This window comes from Alternaria ethzedia (assembly GCF_023757985.1).
Source record: "Alternaria ethzedia strain BMP 0044 chromosome Unknown scaffold_8, whole genome shotgun sequence".
Lineage (NCBI taxonomy): Eukaryota > Fungi > Ascomycota > Dothideomycetes > Pleosporales > Pleosporaceae > Alternaria > Alternaria ethzedia.
The window spans coordinates 17,149-38,343 of NW_026056201.1; the positions used below are offsets into that span (position 1 = coordinate 17,149).

General features: G+C 52.8%; 6 protein-coding genes and 1 non-coding gene across 7 annotated transcripts; 5 read left to right on the forward strand and 2 right to left on the reverse strand.

Moving 5' to 3' along the window:
• Window positions 1–2,931: 2,931 nt before the first annotated feature.
• J4E87_004221 (uncharacterized protein) lies at window positions 2,932–4,902 on the forward strand (the record flags this gene model as incomplete). Its single annotated transcript, XM_049375844.1, has 1 exon — window positions 2,932–4,902. The coding sequence occupies one exon, from the start codon at window positions 2,932–2,934 to the stop codon at window positions 4,900–4,902; it is 1,971 nt and encodes a 656-aa protein (XP_049234053.1).
• Window positions 4,903–5,525: 623 nt separating this feature from the next.
• J4E87_004222 (uncharacterized protein) lies at window positions 5,526–6,836 on the reverse strand (the record flags this gene model as incomplete). Its single annotated transcript, XM_049375845.1, has 1 exon — window positions 5,526–6,836. One exon carries the CDS (start codon window positions 6,834–6,836, stop codon window positions 5,526–5,528), a length of 1,311 nt encoding a protein of 436 aa, XP_049234054.1.
• Window positions 6,837–7,403: 567 nt separating this feature from the next.
• On the reverse strand, window positions 7,404–11,948 carry J4E87_004223 (uncharacterized protein; the record flags this gene model as incomplete). Its single annotated transcript, XM_049375846.1, has 5 exons — window positions 7,404–8,782; window positions 8,830–10,004; window positions 10,058–10,362; window positions 10,442–11,038; window positions 11,118–11,948. The coding sequence occupies 5 exons, from the start codon at window positions 11,946–11,948 to the stop codon at window positions 7,404–7,406; spliced, it is 4,287 nt and encodes a 1,428-aa protein (XP_049234055.1).
• A 1,853-nt stretch (window positions 11,949–13,801) lies between these two features.
• J4E87_004224 lies at window positions 13,802–13,940 on the forward strand. Its single transcript has one exon. It is a non-coding gene; the product is annotated as a tRNA-Gly (tRNA).
• Window positions 13,941–14,196: 256 nt separating this feature from the next.
• J4E87_004225 (uncharacterized protein) lies at window positions 14,197–15,063 on the forward strand (the record flags this gene model as incomplete). Its single annotated transcript, XM_049375847.1, has 1 exon — window positions 14,197–15,063. The coding sequence occupies one exon, from the start codon at window positions 14,197–14,199 to the stop codon at window positions 15,061–15,063; it is 867 nt and encodes a 288-aa protein (XP_049234056.1).
• A 346-nt stretch (window positions 15,064–15,409) lies between these two features.
• J4E87_004226 (uncharacterized protein) lies at window positions 15,410–16,729 on the forward strand (the record flags this gene model as incomplete). The annotated part of the gene is made up of 1 exon (XM_049375848.1): window positions 15,410–16,729. One exon carries the CDS (start codon window positions 15,410–15,412, stop codon window positions 16,727–16,729), a length of 1,320 nt encoding a protein of 439 aa, XP_049234057.1.
• Window positions 16,730–19,366: 2,637 nt separating this feature from the next.
• Window positions 19,367–20,717, forward strand: J4E87_004227 (uncharacterized protein; the record flags this gene model as incomplete). The annotated part of the gene is made up of 6 exons (XM_049375849.1): window positions 19,367–19,553; window positions 19,611–19,782; window positions 19,832–20,023; window positions 20,072–20,137; window positions 20,188–20,317; window positions 20,376–20,717. The coding sequence occupies 6 exons, from the start codon at window positions 19,367–19,369 to the stop codon at window positions 20,715–20,717; spliced, it is 1,089 nt and encodes a 362-aa protein (XP_049234058.1).
• Window positions 20,718–21,195: the final 478 nt, after the last annotated feature.

Genomic DNA, 21,195 nt, shown 5'->3' on the forward strand with positions numbered 1-21,195 from the left:
GCGTGTCGAACACGATTTAGATCAGGCTGAGCCTTCCAAGGTTGTCTGGATTTAAAGTCTTCGTGGTAGCACGCCCATCATTCATCCTCGCGTACTCCAAGAGGGCTGACCTGTGGACAGCCCAGCCCAAGTGATCGTGGGGATCAGACTTGGCCCAACAACACCTGGGCATCATGCCAACTTACATGTGTCAGCGTCCTGCCGTGACAACATCGTTAATTTATATGAATGGCGTAATCTGCTCCATAGCCCCATCTATCTGGTACCGTATACCTTCAATAAATCGAGCCTTCACAGCGGCATCAGATGTTCCGTTGTTTACTAGACGCAAGGCAACGAAACAACGTCGATAGGACGACTGCGAACACACAAAATAAGTCGAGTTTCATCAAGCTACAACTATGTAAGAGCGAACCAATTACTGTCTGAGTACGCAAATACACCCACACCCCACCGGCATTTGTCCACCAACAACATCAGAACAGCTCTAAATCGATAGCAGGTCAGGCCGCCATTTAGTGCACATCCCAGAAACACATTGCAGCCCTCCCTTCTTGTCCGGCTTTGGACAGTCAAGAAGAGGCATCCATTTCACAGGGGTTGGATCGAAGCGGGTCCCGCCACCACTACACTGCACCTGTATTGACAACAATAAGCGCGTGCGCAACCTCGTATAAGATATGGAAGACTTACAATCCAGCCCGAGTTACATTCACAAAGGTAAACCCATGGTTCTGTGCATTTTTCATAACGCTTGGCACAAACTCCTGATCCGGTTTTGAATTCGTAAGCATCGATGGATGTAGTGAGGAGTGAAAGCGCGAAGATGGGGGTGAGGGATAGTTTCATGACGGCGTGTGTATCGGGAAGGTAGGTGAGTGCAAAAAGGGAGGGATGGTCTGAGAGATGTAAAGAACGGAGTGTCGTTCTTGACGCACAGCATGCGATTTACCTTAGACACCTTTATCATATCTGCGATACGAGCACCATTTTCAGACTTCTTTCAGATATCGATCCTTACCGAGAACAAGCGCAAAATGTGACCGGTAACGTCTGGATTCGGATGCTCGAACAAAGACGTCAGTCTTCGTTTCGTCCGGGCTTGCCGTTCCCGGCTCTTACGAACTCGATCTTCAAAGCAGACATCGTTTCAGATTTGGGCAGCGGCGACGCAGGGCACTTTTCGCCACATGTCCGCGCGAATCTCACCGTGAGCATACTTCCGAATATATTAACTTCTTCAATCCATGATATTGCGACCGTACACTGTCCAGCAAGGCCGTTTGTTTGAGATGACTTGTAAAGGTCCCGGCTACTCATCCAAGTGAGACATGCTGGTACTGTTTCTTCTCTTTTGATCGATAACTTGCCTTCACGACTGGACAAATAAACAGATGGGCTCAATCAAGTCACTTCTTCTCGCAAAGACATTTTTCGATAAGAAGAGGCCTCGTTCCTGAGAAACACATGTTTTGGTATACACAAGTCGTGTCTCATGCAACCCTATTATCATTGTAATGTCGGTGGAAGACAATCGGTGTTGGCACTGAAGAAATGCACGCGCACGAAATGAGGTTGAAAAGGCCGTGTCGCGCTAGTCAAAACGCAAGACGTATGAGAAAGGACATGCAGGATCGGTACAGACTAGCGGACACCTCCATCGCACGTGCGATGAGTTCGTTTGATCACTCTTTCCCGAATTCTCGTCTAGCTGTGACGTCGCTGCAAGTGCGGGTACGATGTGCAGAACCGAGACCCGCATTAGGAAAATGCTTGAAGCACGGGTGAAGTTCCTGCTGGTGCTTGAACATCTCCTACCAACGTCTCTGGAATCGATAGGTTTGCTATGTCTCTGTTCCAGACTCGACGCAGGTTTGGCGATGCGAACTCCTCCGCTCCTTCGTTGCTTCTTCATCGACACGGGCGGGGTCATGTGCTAGCGTCAACCATGCCTCAGAGCCGCCGCACGATCTGGAGCTACGTCTTACAACCACCGGCTCTTCGATCATCGCTCACTGATACACTACACTGGTAATGGCCAGGCGTGCACCGGTGTAGCTTCCCCTCCAATGGCGTTCGTCATCCCATTGCTCGGTCATGGCCGACGTTTCCGATTGCCTGACCGCGGTCCGGTCCAGCATGCCAGGCAATGTCATTGGCCCACGGCTCTTCCCTCGCGTTGCAAGACGGAATCCCGTTTAGGACTATCGAAAGCTTTGGCGTCATGTAGCGGCCGAAAGAAGCAAGCGAGGTCAAGCGATGGCGCTGTCGACTCGGCGAGGATGCTATAGCGCGGCCCGCCCCCATATATGATCTGCGATCTGCAGCATCGAGATACCCAGCCCTGGTGATCTACCCGCGCCTGGCATCACATCATCCAGTCGTAAGCCGATCCATCATGCAGTCCAATGCCCCGACAAGCGAGAGCGGCAAGGTCAAAATCCCTCTCATCGACTTGCGCTACAAAGGATCGTCATTGCATATGGCAATGCCGGGTCTGATCTCCTAGGCGGTGCTCATTCAAGCTGAATGCTACGATGGTTACCTCCACCTCTTCAGTCGCCGACACTTGATGAAGAGGTCCCACTTATCTCATGCATGGTTCCAAGTTGCTGCATGTGCCTTTCCAGTAACAGTGCAGCGTATCGAACGGCAGCTGGGATAGCTCCTCCAGTTTGCCAAATGCTCTGAGAACGTTGCGTCATACGTGGGAATATACCTCCAAGCTGCAAGCCACGACCAGCTCGTCAATGCGAGGAGCTGACTATACCGATGGCAGTATTGATGTGCCGCTTGTGACACGCTACCATGGTACGTGGGGCAGGATGCTGGTTGACGGCACTGACAGCATAAGTACCACTTTCCGCTCACCCTCATAGCATATACATCTCAAACATCTTCACATCTCTCTCCATACCGCACATCATCACAATGACAGACACATTCGATACCACCGCCGATATCTCGCCAGAGAGGCTCACTATCATGAAGCTCAAGGCCAGTGGACTGCGCGATGTCTTTTCTGAGCCTTCCTCCCCCACAGGCAACCGATCTTTTTCATTCGCCAGTCAAGCAAATGGTGGCGGCCACAGCTCATCATTGACACGTCGAACGACTCGTCAGACCAGCTCATCCTCTCGTCGAGCAAGCAGCTTCCTCCAGTCGCATCGAAGCAAGATGTCTACAGAGCTCACATCACAAGCTGAGGGCAAATTCTTCGCCTTGATGGACCTCATGTCTACCGCCTCCCGAGAGGCTTCTTCGCTCAAAGAGTCATGGTCTCGTATCATGGCTGAGCGAGACAGTCTCTCCCGTGAGAGGGATGAGCTTCTCATTACCGTCGAGGAGGTGACGGAAGAGATCCAGCGCAAAGAAGCTGAACACTCACATTATGGTCATGAACACGGCGAGAGGAAGAGGCAGGTGGAGAAGCTCGTTCTTGAGCTTAACGCTGCCCTTACTCAAGTGACCGACCACAAGAAGAAGCTTGCCGATCGCGACCGCGACCTGGAGAACACCCGACATGAGCTACACGAACTTCAAAGCTCCATCACGCTCACTCATGGTGACCACGAGAGGACCAGGGCGGAGCTAGAGGCTGCGTACTCCAGGCTGAAGATCTGTGAAGGCGAACGCGATTCCGCTCGATTCGACTCAGACAAGCACCACAATGAGCTCAGGACACTTCTTCGTGAGCACACTGAGCTCAAGAGCAAGTACAACGAGACTACTTCCAAGTTTGAGTCTACTCGCAAGGAGGTCCTTACTCTTACCGACCGTATCAAGATGTTCGAGCTTGAGCGGGACGAACACCTCCACGAGAAGGATCGTCTGCACGAAGAGTTGAAGCGCGCGAAATCTCGCGTTGACGAGACTACTCGCGAGTACACTGAGCTCACTGAGCGACACGACCGTGTGCAGCGTGAGCTTCACAAGCTCAAGGAGACTGTCCGCATCATTGAGACAGAGCGTGATGACCATGCTTTGACCATTGACAACCTCCGCCGTGAGGTGAAGGCCAAGGCTCAAGGTTGGGAGGAGGCTGACGCCCGTGCTAACGAGTTCTCTCTCAAGTACGAGCACATCAAGCGCGAGGTTGTGTCCGTCAAGGAGAAGTTGAGGGACGTTGAGCTTGAGCGTACAGAGCTCCGAGACGCCATCGACCGCTCTCGCGAGGACCACCGTCTCGTTGTCATCGAGCGCGACCAAGTCAAGCAGGACCTCCACGACGAGCACCGCAAGGTGGAAGACGGCCACCGCCGCATCAACATCTTGGAAGACTCCCTCCGCCGCGCCGAGCTGACGATCACCGAGATCAAGTCGGAGATCCACACTCTGACCGAGCGCAACAAGGTGCTTTACCGTGAGGGCGAAGACTCACGCGGCAAGCACGGTCATCTCACCGGCGAGATCAGCAGCCTCCAGGAGAAGCTTGTCATCTTCCAAACCGAGATCACCAACCTGAAGTACGCTCGCGACCGCGCGCACTCCGACCTCAACGCCTGGAAGCACAAGTACGAGGAGATCACCGAGACCATCTCCACCTACGACGACTCCTCCGCTGAGTTCGAGTTCGAGATAACCTCACTCCGCACCCTGCTCAACGAGGCCCGCGAACAGAAGGAACGCGCCATCTCCGCCCGCCACGCCGCCGACCGCGAGCGCGACGAGTACATGGCGAAGTACGAGGAGAAGTGCCGCGAGATGGAGCGTTTCGAAGAGTCAGCCAGCAGCGTCTACCACGCCAGCAGCGGCGGCGGAGCCCGTGGTGGCTCCAAGATCTCCAGGGTAGTCTCCAGCGGTACCACTGTCCACAACCACAGCGCCTCTGGTGGTGGCCACAGCCACGGACACAGCCATGGGCATGAGCATGGCGAAGGGAATTCTATCTTCGCGCATTAGTTACGATGCCGATCGATTGGGGTTTCATTGCTGGACGGATTGGCGCATGATGGGTGAGGAGGTGAGGAGAAGGAGGGGTGTCTTTGAGACGAGTAGGCCGAGTAGGCCGGGTACTGCCGAGACGAAATTGAGTTGTTGAGGAGTCGTGCTGTATCAAAAGTTCAAAAGCCGGTATGGGTGGTAGGATAGTACTGTAGCCCAGGTGTAATTGTGAAGGTTCCAAGTTCTCAAGATGTGTGCCAGATGTGATTGCTGTGCTCCCTGTTGTTAGCCTCGTGGAGTGAGTCGTGGTGTATCTGTCTGTCATTGTGTGATGCGCGACCTGCTCAAGCTAGTAGCAACTCTCGTGATATGCATAAAGAAGTTGTTGGCAATGTGTATTCATGTATAGCAGAAGGCCGCTATAGACGTCTCGCGATGCAGACGCGTGCCTTCTGGTCAGGATGATGAGCACAGGCTGAACACAAACCCGTCGCTCGCCCCATTGACCCGATACCCTGCAAGCAATGAAAAGCTTTGTACAGGAGCTACGTGATATCAGAATGAATATGCTACTTCGCTTGCTCAGCAATGCATAACCAGAACAGAACCAGATATGTACCCTCCAGCCAGACACAAGTCGTCTAGCTGAAGATGGCAGCAGCCGCGGAAGGCCTGGGGGGAGTCGGGTTGAGAAGACCATCCTCCTCTTCAACATCGTCTTCAACATCGAGGGGAGGGCTGTCGTCGCGGACCACAATGTCGGTGTCGATGGTAGTGAGGAGGGTGTTGCCATCCGCGTCCGCCTCCATCTCGACGTCGTGCATGCTCATCTCAACGTCCTCGTGTACCGGCTCGATGTTCTCGTCGTTCTCGCCCTCCTCTGGGTACTGAGGCTCGTCGTTCTCGGGGAGCTCTTCGGGGAACTCGTCCTCGTTTGCCTCCTCAGGGGAGTCTTCGGCGTACTCGTCTCGCTCCTGCTGCTGCAGCGCGGCAACAGCCTGCATGTCTTCCTCGTCTTCAACGAGGTCTTGTTGACCGTTCATGTCGATACCGGCATCGCTGTCCTCTTGGTATTGATCGCGGTCCTGCTCTGAAGACACAAGCGCGTCCTGGGCATCTTCAACTTCAACGACTACGCCGTCCTCTTGCTCCTCTGCGGCAGGGGACTCGTCTGCTTCGATAAGGTCGTTGAGGTATTGGTCGATCTGCGCGATGTATCGGTCGGGGATTTGGCGCACGGTGTGGCCGCGCATCTTGCGAGGGGCTTGGGGCTTTGACGGCTTTGTAACCTGCTTTGGAGCAATGACAGCGACAGCGTCAGCGGCCTTGGGTGGCCGTCCGCGTCTGGAGGTTGGCTTTGGAGCTGGCTGAGGTGCTGGCTCGCTCTTCTTAGCTGGAAGTCGCGTACGCAACTTAGATCGCATGCGAGGATCGAGGCGGCGAGCGACGGGCTCAGGCTTGACAGACTTGACCTTGTTGGTGTTGCGAGGAGACGACCTCTTGCCGATGCGAGGGGAGCCAGCGACGCGGTGAAGGTCGACTGCAGCGCGCGCTGGACGGCCACGCTTGGGTGTAGCTGGAGCTTGCTCTGCAACAGCCTCTTTCTTGGGGCGTCCACGACTCTTGGCCGACGCATCTTCCTGTACGACGGCGTCCTTCTTAGGCCTTCCTCTGCCCTTCTTGACTGCTACTACTGCTGCCTCTTCGACAACGGGCTCCGGCGCAACCTTGGCCTGGCGACCACGTTTCTTGGGCTCCGGCGCGGCTTCGACGGGCTCTTCAGCTTGTGCTTTCGCAGGGCGACCGCGCTTCTTGGGAGGCTCAGCGATGGCGTCGGCAGCATCGACGACATCAGCTTTGGCGGCGCGACCACGCTTCAATGGCAATGCGACAGGCGCTTCTTCAACCGCGGCGGCGGCCTTGCCGCGAGGCGTACGTGCTTTCGGGGGCATTGCGGTGTCGCGATGGGTTCTGAGGGAATGCGCGATGGTGATTGAGTATCGTGGCGCGTTATAAAAACGCGTTGAGTTGTTTGGAGAAAGTCGCGTTGGTGTCGGTTGGTAGAATTGCGGAGCGCGCGTGGTGGAGTCGCTCTCACTCACTCACTAGCGCCGTCGCAGTGCACGTGTAGAAAGCCACTAAAAATGTTGTACCACTGGAACGTTGTCTCAGTATGGGCTTGGAGACCTGCCTTCACCTCCAAAAGCTCTTGTTGGGTGATACCTCAGTATTGGTAGTCGTTCCAGCCTGTCACTCCTGGATGCATGCAAAATGAAGTAGCTGGCGATGCGTTGGTAAGAATTACAATATATTACATGTAGCAAACTTGAACCTGCTCTAGGATCAGGCGCTAAATCTAAAGAAGGTCTAAAGTTGTCTAAAGAGGGAACTTTTAGAGATGAACAGAAAAGATAAACAAAGCCAAGACTCCAACAGATGACCAAAGTCCCCAATGTAGTTGTAAACAGTAGGCAAATTGGTTCCTGAGCGCCCAACAGCAGTGACACAAAGCCATCCAATTACTCCGCCTTCTTACTCGCCTTGGTCCTCAGCTTCATGAGAACATACACCAGCGCGTAACTCGAGATGGCGAAGATGACGCAGATCGCCGCGTCCCTCCATCCGTAGTAGTAGTCGTTCAAGTTGACCGTGTACAGGTAATCACTTCCTCTGGTGTATTGGCAGACTCTGCAGTCGGAAGTAGCATCAGGGTTGACGAGGTTCGTGCGACTGCCTGGTCCAGCCATCCACGCTGTCAAGTATTCGGAACATGTCTGGCCAGATGGGGGATCGAACATTGCAAACTCAGACTCGGAGCACTTGATCTCCCAGTCAAAGTCTGTGAAGACGAGCAACGACCCCATGAGGTAGTTGAAGGGGTTCATCCAGTAAATCCAGTAGCGCCAAAATTCCTGGATCTGCGCATAGGGCACAAGGACACCGCAGAAAGAGACGAGGACTCCAATGATGAGGGGGTTGACCAGCGAGGCAAATACAGCGTTCGGAGCGTACGCCGCAACGAACTGGCCGATACCCGTGTAGATGAACTGATAAATGAGCATGACGAAGAACACGGCGCCTGCCTTGTTGGAGTCCGACGGAAGACCAGCAGTGTAGTAGAAGCAGACGTAGTAGAGAATGGCGCAGATGATGAGGTACGGAATCTCGGAGACGACGAGGCCGGTGACGAAGGCGATCCAAGAGTACATCTTCGACTTCTTCTCACGTGTTTCGTAGATGTCGCGACGGTCGATGAAGAGGGGCTGTAGTTGTGCAATCACACCTGGTGCGACGAAGATGTAGTTGAACAGAGAGAAGAGGATGAGCTGCTGGTCGGCGACGGTGTTGCCAATCTTCCAGAAACTGAAACCAATCAAGAGTGCGGTACCGATGTGAAGGGCGAACTTGTTGTTAACGTAGTCGACGTTGCGGTACATGCTGACGTTGGCCCTGTTGGTGACAATCTTGGTTTGTGTCCAGAGACTCGTCGCGAACTCATGGCCGTCATCCGTGGTACCGGGCTCTTTACCAGCAGCGTCGGTGATGATATGGTCGAGGTCTTGGTGCATGCGTGCAGCTTCTGGCGAATCTAGCCAGACTTGGTGCCAATCTTTGCCCTGTGTACCTGTAACCACGTCGATCATGTGTTCTGCTGGGTTGGCACCCGGAGGGCATGGAGCATCGTATCGTTCAAAGTATTCCTTGATGGTAGAAGCGTTGTCACCGATGTCACCGAAGTACACGGTCTTGCCGCCCTTTGCGAGAAGCAGAAGAGTGTCGAATTGGGCGAAGAGCAGAGCGGACGGTTGATGAATGGTAACCAAGACGGCCTGGCCGACGTCGGCAAGCTTGCGAAGGAATCGAACGGTGTTGAAAGCGGCTTGGCCGTCCAAACCAGCTAGATAGTGTTAGCGATGTACTTGATAGGTGGTCACATATACTTACAGGTAGGCTCATCGAGGAAGATCAAAATGGAAGGCTTAGAAACAAGCTCGACACCAATAGTGACGCGCTTGCGCTGCTCAACCGATAATCCGGCTCCAACACGACCGATCAATGTATGTTCCAGGTCGTGTAGCTCGAGCAGATCGATGATAGTGTCGACGTAAGCCAGCTTCTCCTCGCGTGGGGTATCGCGGCTTTGACGAAGGAGGGCGGAAAACTCGAGTGCTTCCCGGACGGTCGCGAAAGGCTCGTGGACATCGAGTTGCTCGCAGTAGCCCGCGGAACGTTGGAATGAAACAGGAAGTGGACGGCCGTCGACGAGGATCTCTCCATGGATAGTGCCATCTGTCTTTCGCTGAGCCAATACATCCAAGAGGGTTGTCTTGCCAGCACCAGATGAGCCCATCAAGGCTCCCAACATTCCCGGCTTGACGTAGCCGTGAACATTATCCAAAAGCGTGCGGTCACCAGATGGAGTCTTGACAACGTATGATAGATTGCGCCAGGTGAAGACAGAGGTGTTGCGCATGAGGTTGGCACTCAAGTCCTGGGTCTCAGTAGCCTTTTCGTCGGCGCCGTCGGTTCTGGGGCTCTTCTCATTTGCTTGAGCTTCTTCGTCGCCAGGTGTGATAGAGCGTGGGACCTTCTTCTTGTTCTCGCGGGGGATTAGGAGAGCGCCTCCAGAGCTGGCTGAGTCGTCCCATCGGAGTGTGAAGAAGATGGTCAGGCCCACGAAGAGGAACCACCAGGCAAACAGAATACCGACGTTGCGCCAGATGTGGCCCTTGGCGTAAGAAAGGCTCTCCAGGTAATCGTCACCACTGACCGAGGTAGCTCCAGGCTTAGCTCCGCCAACACCTGCGCAAGCTTGGTTGACGCCGTTTTGGTATTGAGGAAGGAAGTTCGGAATGAGGTTGTTGTTGACACAAGGGATGTCTTGACCAGAGAACTCGTTCGCCATCAGAGACTCGAAGCCATAGCTCAAAGGATCAATCCAGTAGATCCAAACGAACCATGGATGCATCGCGGGCTTCGGGATCTGGTATCCGATGTAGAGAATGAGAGCTGTGATGGAGAAACCCGAAACCTTGGAAGCGGCGTCGAAGTTGGGGAAGGCGGCGCCGACCATGCGGAAGAAGGCAGTCATGACGAAGGTGACGACGTATACGACGAACCTGTCAAAGCGTGTTAGTACGACTCATGTGTAAGATAAGCTTCCATCGCCTACCATGCAGTAAAGAAAGCAGCAGCTGTAGCCTTCAAAGCCACCATCCAATACAGCACTACCATAAACATAGTGACTTGGAACAGTAGAATCGGGACATCGGCTGCGATCTGGGCGATACAGAAAGCTGCCGGGTTGTAGAAAGCGAAGTTCTTGTGTTTGGCGAGGATAGGGCGACCGAAGAAGCTGTCCGTAACCTCCGACATGGCTAGCAATGCGTTGAAGAGGAGAGCCAAGAAGAGAGCTCCTCCCTTGACGAACAGACCAGAAGAGGTCGCGGGGGCGTTGTAGAAGAGCGAACCGGCGATCTAAGAGCGGAGTCAGTCATAAATTCGAATACATCTTGTGACACTGCATAGTAGCTCGGAGTGGAATGGTGAGACTTACGAGTGCCTGGAAGAGTGTAGAACCTTGCTTGATGATGAACGTCGCTTTGTCTCCCCAGAGGATCTGGTATTGCCGAGCCACACAGGCTTTCACCTGGTTATAGAACGAGACTGTCATGGGAGATGATGCTGGAAGATGCTTTGACTTGTCTATCGCCATAGCTTCGACAAAGGACTGGGTGTTCGACTTTGCGGCGTCACTTGTGGGATATGACAGTTCTTGTTCCATGGCAGCCTTGATGGAAGACCGTTGGTAGGCCTGCTCTAGCTCAATGTTGTTGCGTGGGAAGCCTTCAAATCCGGATCTGATCTGTCGCTCAGATGGTACTGTCACACCAGTGAGGAAGTCGGCAACGTTCGCACCCTCGCTGCATACGAAGCCCTGCTCTTCCATGAAGGGTCGAGCTTGTTCGCGAGTGCCGTAGAAAACTTGCTTGCCCTCGTCGAGCACGAGGACTTTGTCGAAAAGGTCGTAGATACCGTTGCCTGCCTGGTATAATGTGACGATTGTAGCAATGCCCATCGCGTCTGTCAAGCATCTGAGAGCACGAGTGTACTCTAGAGCAGTGCTTGCGTCGAGACCACGTGTGGAATTATCCTGTGTCATGTCAGCGTCCATCATTGCGGATGCGAAAGAGCTTGTTGTCCTCAGCTTCATGGATGGTTGGTGAACTTACCCAGCAGGCTACGCTGGCGCGATTGGCCAAAGTCTCGATAATAGAGACTCGTTTGCGCTCTCCGCCAGATACACCGCGAACAAAGGCGTCGCCAACCTTGGTGTCCTCGGTGTGAGATATTCCCATAGAATCCATTAAGAATGACTTGAACTTCTGGCGATACTCCTCGGGAGTGGCGGAATCCCTCGGAAGAGTACGTGGGATGTTCAGTCTTGTAGCGAAGTCCATGGTCTTGCCTACTGTGAGCGTAGGGAAGAAAAGCTCCTCTTCGGTGTTGATGACGATGTTGCCGCGATATTTTTTGGCTTCCTTGGCGTCCATCGAGCCAAAGTGCACATCGCCTTCGACTTGTGCGTACCCCTTGCGCTTGTTGGCGAGCATCTTCAGTAAGGTGGTGCATCCAGATCCAGGCCTTCCCAGCACCAGCAGCATCTCGCCCGGCTGTACGCTGCCGAAGCTGTTGTCGAGAATGGTCTTCAGTTCTGGTTTTTGTCGTGACTCCTTGATCTGCTGTGGAATGTTGAACTGGCTGAGCACATTCTCCTGCAAACGTGCGTCTGAAGGCACCACTTTGACAGTGAGCCCGCTCCATGTAACACCAAGTCTTCGTCCATCGGTTGGATCGTTTTGCTGAAGATCCTTCACATCGCTTGCCAGCCTCCATTCATCCACCTTGGTCTTGGCGGAATCGCTGTCTGCACTGTCGTCTTCTCGTTGGATGTTCTCGTCTTGTCTTGATTTGCCGGAAAATGTGCGGGATAGTGTTCGCATGATGTCTTCACCAGCGCCGGAAGGTATGTTCATACCGCTGCTCCTCCTACGGCCCTCCATTTTGGCGTTGATCGAACAGTCCGTCCAGGATTCTCGTCTTTCTGAGATGTGATGATGATAGCGACTAAAGATCGGATCCCGGAATTAGAGGTGAAAGCTTCAAGCAGGTACTACTCAAAAGAATATTGGGGTTGTAGTGATATACATGAGCCTATGGGGACTGCTGTGGGTCCTGATCGATTAGAAAAGTCTAGGGAGAGTCGGGCGTCGACATTAGCGACTCCGAGCTTACTGACGTCGCAGGCGCAATTGCGTGCATTACTTCCTTCAACGGACGAAGCAGGGGCTCACACGAGGCAGGAAGCCACGGGCACCGACTGCTGCGGAACGACTGCATACGGCCAAAATTCGGTCATCTTGATTGGTTCAAGAGGCTATCCAGGCAGCAAGTGCAGATTCGGCAGTCTAGACTGCCCTGATGCTAGATTCAGGGTCAACTAGAGACAAAGTCCCTGCTTCCTGTACTGGGCGCTGTTGTAGCGGGGCGGAGCTGAAATTGGTCCTGATAGCGTTTCTTAGCGGATGGTTTGAGGATCGATTCGGGCTCGGCCGAACGCCTGAAGCACCGAAGAGCGACCCAAACCCGTGAAAACGGTTCCACCAGGGCCTCAATGTGTCGGACATGCTCTCCGCGAGGTTTCAACTAATCGTAAAGACAGATTTGTAGCCATCGGCGTGTGGAGGGCCACACTAAATTGTCGATGTGCTCTTAATGCTCGCTGTTCGTACCTTCGAGTGACCGGCTTGTTGTGCGAAATCAGTATCCACACTCAACAGATTGCCGCTTTGCCTGATCACAAATCCTACGCGTTTCGACGCGACAACCTTACTTTCGTACATGTCGTACATAGTACCGTACGTACCGTACATTGCTTGTACGAACATGCGGGCGAAAGGTTGTACCGGTCGCGATCAGGGCCGATTACAGCGTGCGCTCAAGTACCGAGCGATGCGTCATGAATTTGTCGAAGCACGACACCGCTCGCGCGCAAAAGACCGAATACCGATGACGACAGTCAGCAACGCTTACGTGTAAAGACGTTTTGCTGTTCCATGGATGGCGGTGCAGAGCGGAAGTGCGGAATGTGTCTGGAGGCAGAGAGCGGGTTCCGCGGCGTCCGAATTCGAGATGGCGCCAAGGTACTTGGCATTAATTCACTCACCAGATAGCAGTGCACGTTTCAATGCTTTCGCTTGAGATTCAAATAGACGACTAGTCTAACTCACGAGGAAAGTGTTACAGGGTTAGTATACAGTAAGGATCTTTAGATACCGGTTAGCAACTTTTCGTCCCTCAGATGCGCGCGCGGACGTCATCGCATGCGACCCCGATCGTCGGGATCGGACGGCGTGCACAGTGGCTGCCGTCCCGTCCCAGGATATGCCCATGGCATACACGCATCCTTGGACGCCAGCAGCTGACACGCCTTGTCGTATACCTTGCACCATCATTGGGCACTCGAACAGCTCCAAATAAAGCGCACCTACCTGAACGCCTGAGGGGTCACATATTGTATACTAAGGTTAGCGGAATTCCTGGAAGATACCGCAGAAATTAAGAGAAGGGTTGTTCACCGTCATCTCTGTGAATGCTGCTATACACTGTCGTCGGCCTCCATATATGAGCAGACAGTGGAGGTTAAGATGCCACTAACCTTGTCAAAGTAAAGTTGCATGCAGCATGCTTTTAAGCGAGCAAATTTTACCAACCCCTCGTTCTACTCCACGAAGAGACTCATCCCATGCCGTCGTTGTCTATGCAGACAGCATGGTGGTACGTTCGAGGATATGTAATGTTTTGTGAGCCGAACTTCCATCAAATCACGTGAACCAATCCTTCACTCTGATCTTCAGCATCGGTGGTTTAGTGGTAAAATTAGCCGTTGCCATCCATCTTGGACAGTTTCGGCTAGCCCCGGGTTCGGTAAGTTTAGATCGTCCACTTCATTCGATCCATTGTTCTAACAACACGATAGATTCCCGGCCGATGCAACACTCGCTTTCTTTTTGCTGCCACCCATCTGTGTACGACAATAATTTTTGCTCTTGTTTCATCTCAATTACTGCGGGCTGTACCCAGCACATTGCAGAGAGCGCGTTTAAGGCTGCAACCAATGCGATCTAAAAGCTCGTCCGCACTAGACAGCTTTACGCCTCGTTTGTGTTAACCGCGCTTCCTTTCTAGTAGGACGGACGAGGTGGACTGAAAAGCGATATAACTTCCAATATTCTTACAATACCTATCACCATGGCGTGTAGCAATGCCAGCTCTCTTCTTCGCCTGCCCCGCGAACTGCGCGATCGGATCTACACATACGCCCTTCACGAGTCAGACGGCCTCATTTTCCACCGCGAAGATGACTACAAGGCATACTTCTGTACCGATTGGCGTCAACCACGGGAAGCCAATCAGCTTCAGTACACCTGCTGGCAGCTTCGCTCGGAGACACTCAAAGTCGAATGGCAGCTGAACGACCTTGTCTTTCTGAACCACCCGGAACGGCGTGGCAAGTTTACGACAAAAACACCCCCTGTACAGCTCCTAGGCTTCCTGGACATGTGCAGCGAAAGTTGGAGACAGCGAATCCGTTGCATCGTTCTGTTGGCTCAAGACCATTTTGGGGACTACGGCAGCCTCTCAGATCTACGTCAACACGTCTATGATGTAAACCTCGTCGCTCTCACCTGCGAGAATTATCCTCACATGACCGTCAGATGGCACCTCGATCTTGGACAGAACTCGCTGAGCGATCTTATCATGTACGGTCTCGTAGTAGTACGAGGTCTTCGTGGCAATGCCGTCGCCGTAGAGAATATTCTCGAAGAGCTGGGAATGAAACCCGAGTCTGTCAGAATGGGGACATTCTTGCAGTCTTGGTGTCGTGAATGGAGGCGCTGCTGTGGTTTCAATGCGTACGAGAACGTACTTCCGGCGCGAAAATTCCGTATTGTTCCTTTCGGTGAGATCATGGACGCGGAAGACCTTCGCATGAAGATGGGCTGGCGCAAGGCTGAAGATGAACCAACTCACTGGGATGCTCCAGGGGCCGTAGGTGCTCACTTCTTTGAGAAACGTCTTGCCCTTGCGATGGAGTGGGCAAAGAACGGGTTCTGAGACAATGGCCTAGCGCTCACACAGTTTGCCGGTATCTAATGCTTCCGTTCTGTACACGACAGCATCACTGGCTCAGAGTTCCGTAGTAAGCTCATGCAGCTGGGACATGGTGTTCTGCAGGTTGTGCGTTTCCTGGCCGGGGCATAACGAGCGGATGCGCACTTCCTTCCTCGAACCGTCAGGGTCTGGGACATGGCTTGCTTGCAGAATCATCTGCACACTTTCATGGTCAGACACTGGAAACAAGTCGACAAGCGTGTGATCCGGAGCAATCGTGAATTCCTGTATAAAAGGGGTGAACTTCACTTCTCAAAATTACCTCGCACATTCCCAATCTCAACTCAATATGTTGGAACGCGGTCAGCAAGTGAAAGCAGCAGCAAAGTGCGACGAGATCATTCAGTTCATACCAAATGGACCTGGCACTTTCTATCAGGATAAGCAGGGCGCAAGAGCCAAGCCTAACGAAAGACTCAAGAAGGTATTCGGTATCGACAACGCTTTCACCAACCCTGAATGGGGTTTCAAGAAAGCTTTCACCATGAAAACCGAAGACCTGATGAAGAGCGCGACACGATGGACGGATGAGAATAAAGATGGCGACTGGTCAGGCCTGCGCGACCAAGCGATGACCTTCTTCGACGAATACAAGGAGAGAAAGAGCGACACAACGGTCGACTTGGCCGAGCTGACCCAGTACATCGTCTTGAAGCAATCGCTTTGTTATCTCTTCAAAAACGCTCACGCAGCACTAGAAGCCCAGGACCTCTTCACGGACATTACGTACATCGGCCATCGAATCAATGAACTATGGATCATGAGCAAGATAGCTGAAACGCTTCCCGATGACCAGCAGCCGGTATGGGAGAAGGAATCGGCTCTACACAAAGCTTTGCGTCGCGTGACCAAGTCTCCAGTACCGGGTGGTTTCGACTCCGACTCCAATTCTGACGTTGATCCAGAGGTGCCGGAAGCGAACCCCATGAACTTCTTACTCCCCGCTTACGAAACTATGTGGCGCGTTGTCTTACGTTGTTTCCTGGAGATCAAGCATCGAGGCGCAAGCGGAGGTCCGGCGTGGACAAAGAGCTTGCTCCAGTATCTCGATGACTTGAAGGATGCCACAAACATCAACCCGACGAAGGCTTTCCATAAGCCTACCGATAATCCGACTGAGACCGATATTGACAAGATACGGCCCGTGGAGATCGTCAAGGAAGCTCTGCGACTTTACCCTCCCACGCGTCGTGTACATCGCGTATTCGATGGTCAAGCGCAATCCGCCGATATTGAGACTTGCCAAAGGTTTGAAATACTCGGAGGTAACGATCCCCTTGTCTATCGACCTGAGAGATGGCAAAGCATATGCCTGGAGGCAAGGGGAGACTTCTATGAGCAGCAGGGAAACTATAAGATCATCAAGGACGCCTTGAGGTCAGCTGAGGCAAAGGAAGGACACATGCCGTTCGCGCATCACTGCGCAGCCGATCATTCCAGTACAAGGGAGTTTGCCTCTAAGATGATCGCGCTGCTGGTAGCAGTCCTCTGTCATGGACTTGGAGATGAATGGGTGTTGGAAGATGCCGAGATCTTGCCACCTATTGGCACACCTCTTGATTCTGACCGCTCCGCATACGAGAAGCTGATGTTGAAGCGCAAGACTTAGTGGACGATGAAGCACGGCACACAAATGATGGTCAGACGGAGAGTGTAGGACATGAGAATCATGGGGAGAGGTGATCTTACGGTTAAAGACAGACATCGATGCAAAGCATTCTGAAGCGCTGGGTATCCACTGTGAGTTTAGTAGCCCGTCAATACACACATGGAAACACTCGTTGCCCAACTCCCATGTTCCCAGCTATCCATTTGTCGTGATTGTCGTGATTGTCGTGATTGTCGTGATTGTCGCCATTGTCTGTATATCCCACAGATGTCGGATGATTATTTGTCGACCGCAAGCTTACAGTAGCAAGCTCGCATTTATACCTGGGTTTGCTCGCGGTTGCCGGAAGGACGTACGGTTCGCAACATGCACCCGGTATCTACATCGTGTGGAAACTGAGCGCGCCTTACCTCTTTGAGTGCGGCCCCCGGTATAGGTTCCTGGAGAGTATATGTCGATTGATCGTCTTTCATTCACCGTGTTGTCTTTGTGCACATGACAAAGGCTCGTGCGCACTCGTTGTGGTAAAACCAACTCCTACTCAGCTTGCATGCCAGCTCTTTCTTCTCATCGATGTATCATCGCCCCATTTCCAAATCACGTCTTCAAAGCCACATTATCTCTACACCCCGAACGAATCTACTATCACACAGCCTTGACACAGAAAGCTGCAAGCGCTCTCGCCATGTCTCATTACACGCCTCAAACCACCAAGGCCAAGTCCCATATAGCTCCGCTCGTCAAAATATACGTCTGGCGGTGTCCGAACGAGAGCTGCAGTCACGCCAACGAGACAATAGCTAGCGAGGAGGGCAGAATTAGAGTAATATCGAGTGGTAACGAGCTCCGAGAGCCCATGTGGTACACTAGGAAGTGCGAGAAGTGTAGCGAAGAAGCTGGTAGGGGATGCTGTCTTCTCGAGGTCAAGCTCCTTCCGCCTAAGGATGAAGCGAAGGTGAAGAGGAAGAGGAAGGCGCCAGTGGAGGAGGACATCGAAGGGGAGCACTGAGGTGATATGGCATCTACTCGGAAGCTCAATCTATCAATTTTGCTACGTCGACGAAGTGTATGCGGCTTGATGTAGTAAGAGTTGAGGGATTCACCTGCTGGGGCGCCCATGTCGCCTTTAGGCTGGTTGATGGTCTGAGAATGTCATCGTCTGCAACACACGATAAGTTCCTTTGTTTTCTAAGCATGGTCATGATGACCGATATCTTACGCGAGATGGGTCAGATCGCGATGTGAACCTTAATCACTTGTATCGTGGAGAACGCGTCTAGATCTCCGATGCTCCCGAGGTCGGGTTCACGCGTCGTGCTAAGCCGCATCCGTCTTCGCGCGTTCTACGGACGCGCAGGCAGGCGCAAACCTCTACTGATGTACCGAGCCAGAGCTATCAACACCCATCGACTGTGATTCACCTGTAAGAACTGGAAGCTTGTGGGGTAAAGAAAAGGTTGTATTGGCCCCAACACTCGGTTCTAATAAAAGCAGGTAAAGAGGGAGCCATCTCTTGCGGCCCACGTTCACCCTCATTGCGCAGCCGCCACAGCTTTCAAGTTCCTGCAGCTGATTACACATCATCAAATCCAGCAGTGCGGCTTCCAAGGTCATTTCTCCGGAATGGCTCCTCCAGCGTTCGGCGCTGCACCATTGCCGACGTGGGATATGGGGCCAAGATGCAATGCCGAAACATGGCTTGTCCTATTTGAGTTGCCATTGGTTGGCTAAATGCGCTGCACGGGGCTATGGACACCACCTGCACTCCCACGACTCTCCATCAGCATATCCGCGCCAGCAAGAGTGAGCGATTATTGTCGTGGCGACCTGTCATGAATCGCTCTAACAATACCTGTTCCTTCGGCAAGGCTGTGGAATACTCAGGCGTTTGTTAGGTACTGCCAACACGGAATGTACCTAGGTATCGCGAATCCATCGCACATCGGCATGTGCAAGCGAACATGGGCAATCATGCACAGAAAAGGTGGTTCAAGACACCGCCTTTCGGCACATGCTGGGAGGGGCCGCTCCTCAATGCGAGACTAGCCCTGAAGCAAGCAGGATGAGCGTTGAAAGTCGCAAGCGAGGAACCAGTGGAAGGGTTCGTCCGCGTTCGCGCAGCGACTCCAAGATGGCATGCGCCTCAACGGGAGCCGCACCTATTCCCGCCTTTCCCGCCTATAACTCACGCCACTCGAGTCAGTAATCTCCCGCCCGAGCGGGCTATCATCCATGGCTCATGACTATTCGCCGTCTTATGCGTGCCCAAGCGATTCAGGCGGCAAGGGCGAGGAACTCATGATAGGCTCAATTGAGGCCTTGCTGACGGCCGCCTCTAGAAGTAAAGGGTCGCATCGACAGGCAAGGAACCATATTCAGGCTCGGTAAAGGAATGTCATCTCATCATGAGTCTTGCCTCTCCTCAGAACCCGATCCCTGTCTTAAGAAATCCTTCCCCCAGTTTTCATCGACTCTTTCCTATCCAAATTGAGAGAATGAAGCACTGTGCAGAGATGCTGTGCTTACTCCTAAATCACCATCTTTTCAAAGAATGCACACTTCATATAACACAACCTACCGAGTGGAGGTTTTCTAGCGCACCAGTTCGCCCACTTTCTTTTGCAACGACCCACTAAGATGTCTGACCCGAATGCGACGCTCATCGAATGTCGCACCGAGTACGCGATTGGGAGTGCCATCATCGCTGCGAGGTTCTTCACCAGATGGAAGACATTGGGATGGAGAGGCCTCTACTGGGACGACGCCTTCGCATTCACCTCGTGGATCTTTTTCACTTTGATCTATGTTATGGTAGAGTATCTCAGTAAGTTGACTACCGCAAGTCTTTCGGTATTGAATCACTCGACTAACGCCACTCCAGATGTAATGGGTGCGCCTATAGCCATGTCTCAAGAGCAGCGTGAAGCGCTTCCACCTGCAACGCGAAAGTCGATGCGGGAGGGCGCAAAGGGAATGTTCGCCTCTTTCTACTTCTTGATCTTTCTGGTCTGGGGTTTGAAAGGATCTCTCATTATCCTGTTCCTCCGTTTGACGTAAGTTCATATCTGCTTCCAAACAACTGAAACTCATTCGTCGGCGCAGGAGAAGCACCAGGCTCTACTATTATGTACAGGCCGTGGCGGGTATCTCGGTTGCTGCGTGTATCGCCGCCATCATCACGCAGACAACACACTGTTTGCCCTTGAAGAGAAACTGGCAGATTCTTCCTGACCCAGGCAAGGAGTGTTCAGCTGGCATTGTGATCAACATCGTGATCGCTGTCGGAAACGTCTTGTGAGTGTCAATATGGAATCCAGTGGTTGCAAGCTGACGCATTGAAAGTGTAGATGCTTTGCTGCTGGTCGTACCTTTGTGGATGTTGAAAGATGCGAAGATCAGCCTCTGGCGGTAAGTCCACGCGCGACCTTGACAGAAGCCAAAGCTAACCGGCATCACAGCAAAATTCGCGTGATCTTTCTCCTCTCTCTCGGTCTCTTCGTTATGGGGATGGCGATCGCTCGCTGTATCCTATCTATCGGCTCTTCGGTTGAGGTCGCTCTGTCCTCAGTATGGGCACAACGCGAAGCTGTAAGTCTCACTACCTTCGGCATGCAGCATTGCGATGATATCTAACAACTTCGAACAGATAGTGTCCATTTTTGCAGTCAACGCACCCGTCATCAACAGCCTGTTCAGAGCAGAGACGTGGAAGACACGGCACTCTTCCGATGGCTACGTATCGAAAGAGTCCAACCGATCGCGATCGAACACGAGTACATTGGAAAAGATGAAGAAGAAGAAGACTGGCTTCGAGATCTACAAGATGACGGATATCGAGACGAAGATGACAGACATCGAGACAAGCAGCAAGGAGAGCATGGAGGAGCTGTTCAAGGACCCCATGCTGTCTCCAGTGCCCTCTCATTGGAGATGTTCAGCGCGTGGAGGGAGTCAAGATGGTCGTCCTGGAAGTAAGAGCATGGTTTGAACGATGTCAGGGCGAGATATGTGCCCCTTGGGCTATCGCGACAGCGTGCCGTTTGGCGCTATTCTACAGCATATAGCTTTCCTCCGCGGAGAGGCGAGGACGTCATGCACGGCTTCTGCAGAAGCTCCTGATGTTAACAGCGATTACATATTTTTAATAGAGACGACACACATAACTCGCAACTTTCGCTTCCATCTAGAACACCTCGTTACAGCTGACGGCGACTTGATGCCCACGACAGTCAAAATCATCCCACTTGAGCCGTTGAAATTATGACCTGCAAGATAAGGCCAAACCCAGCAATAGCAGCCACGACGGTGTCCCGAATTGAGTCATGGGCATGTGTTAACGTACGCTAAGGATCAACTCCCTGAGCAACCCCACATGTGCCAAACTCTTATTGCCGTCCGCGGTAGGCGACATCCCGTGGGATGACTGGGGTTTCTGGGAAGTGGACCTGAAGAGTCGTGAATTCGTG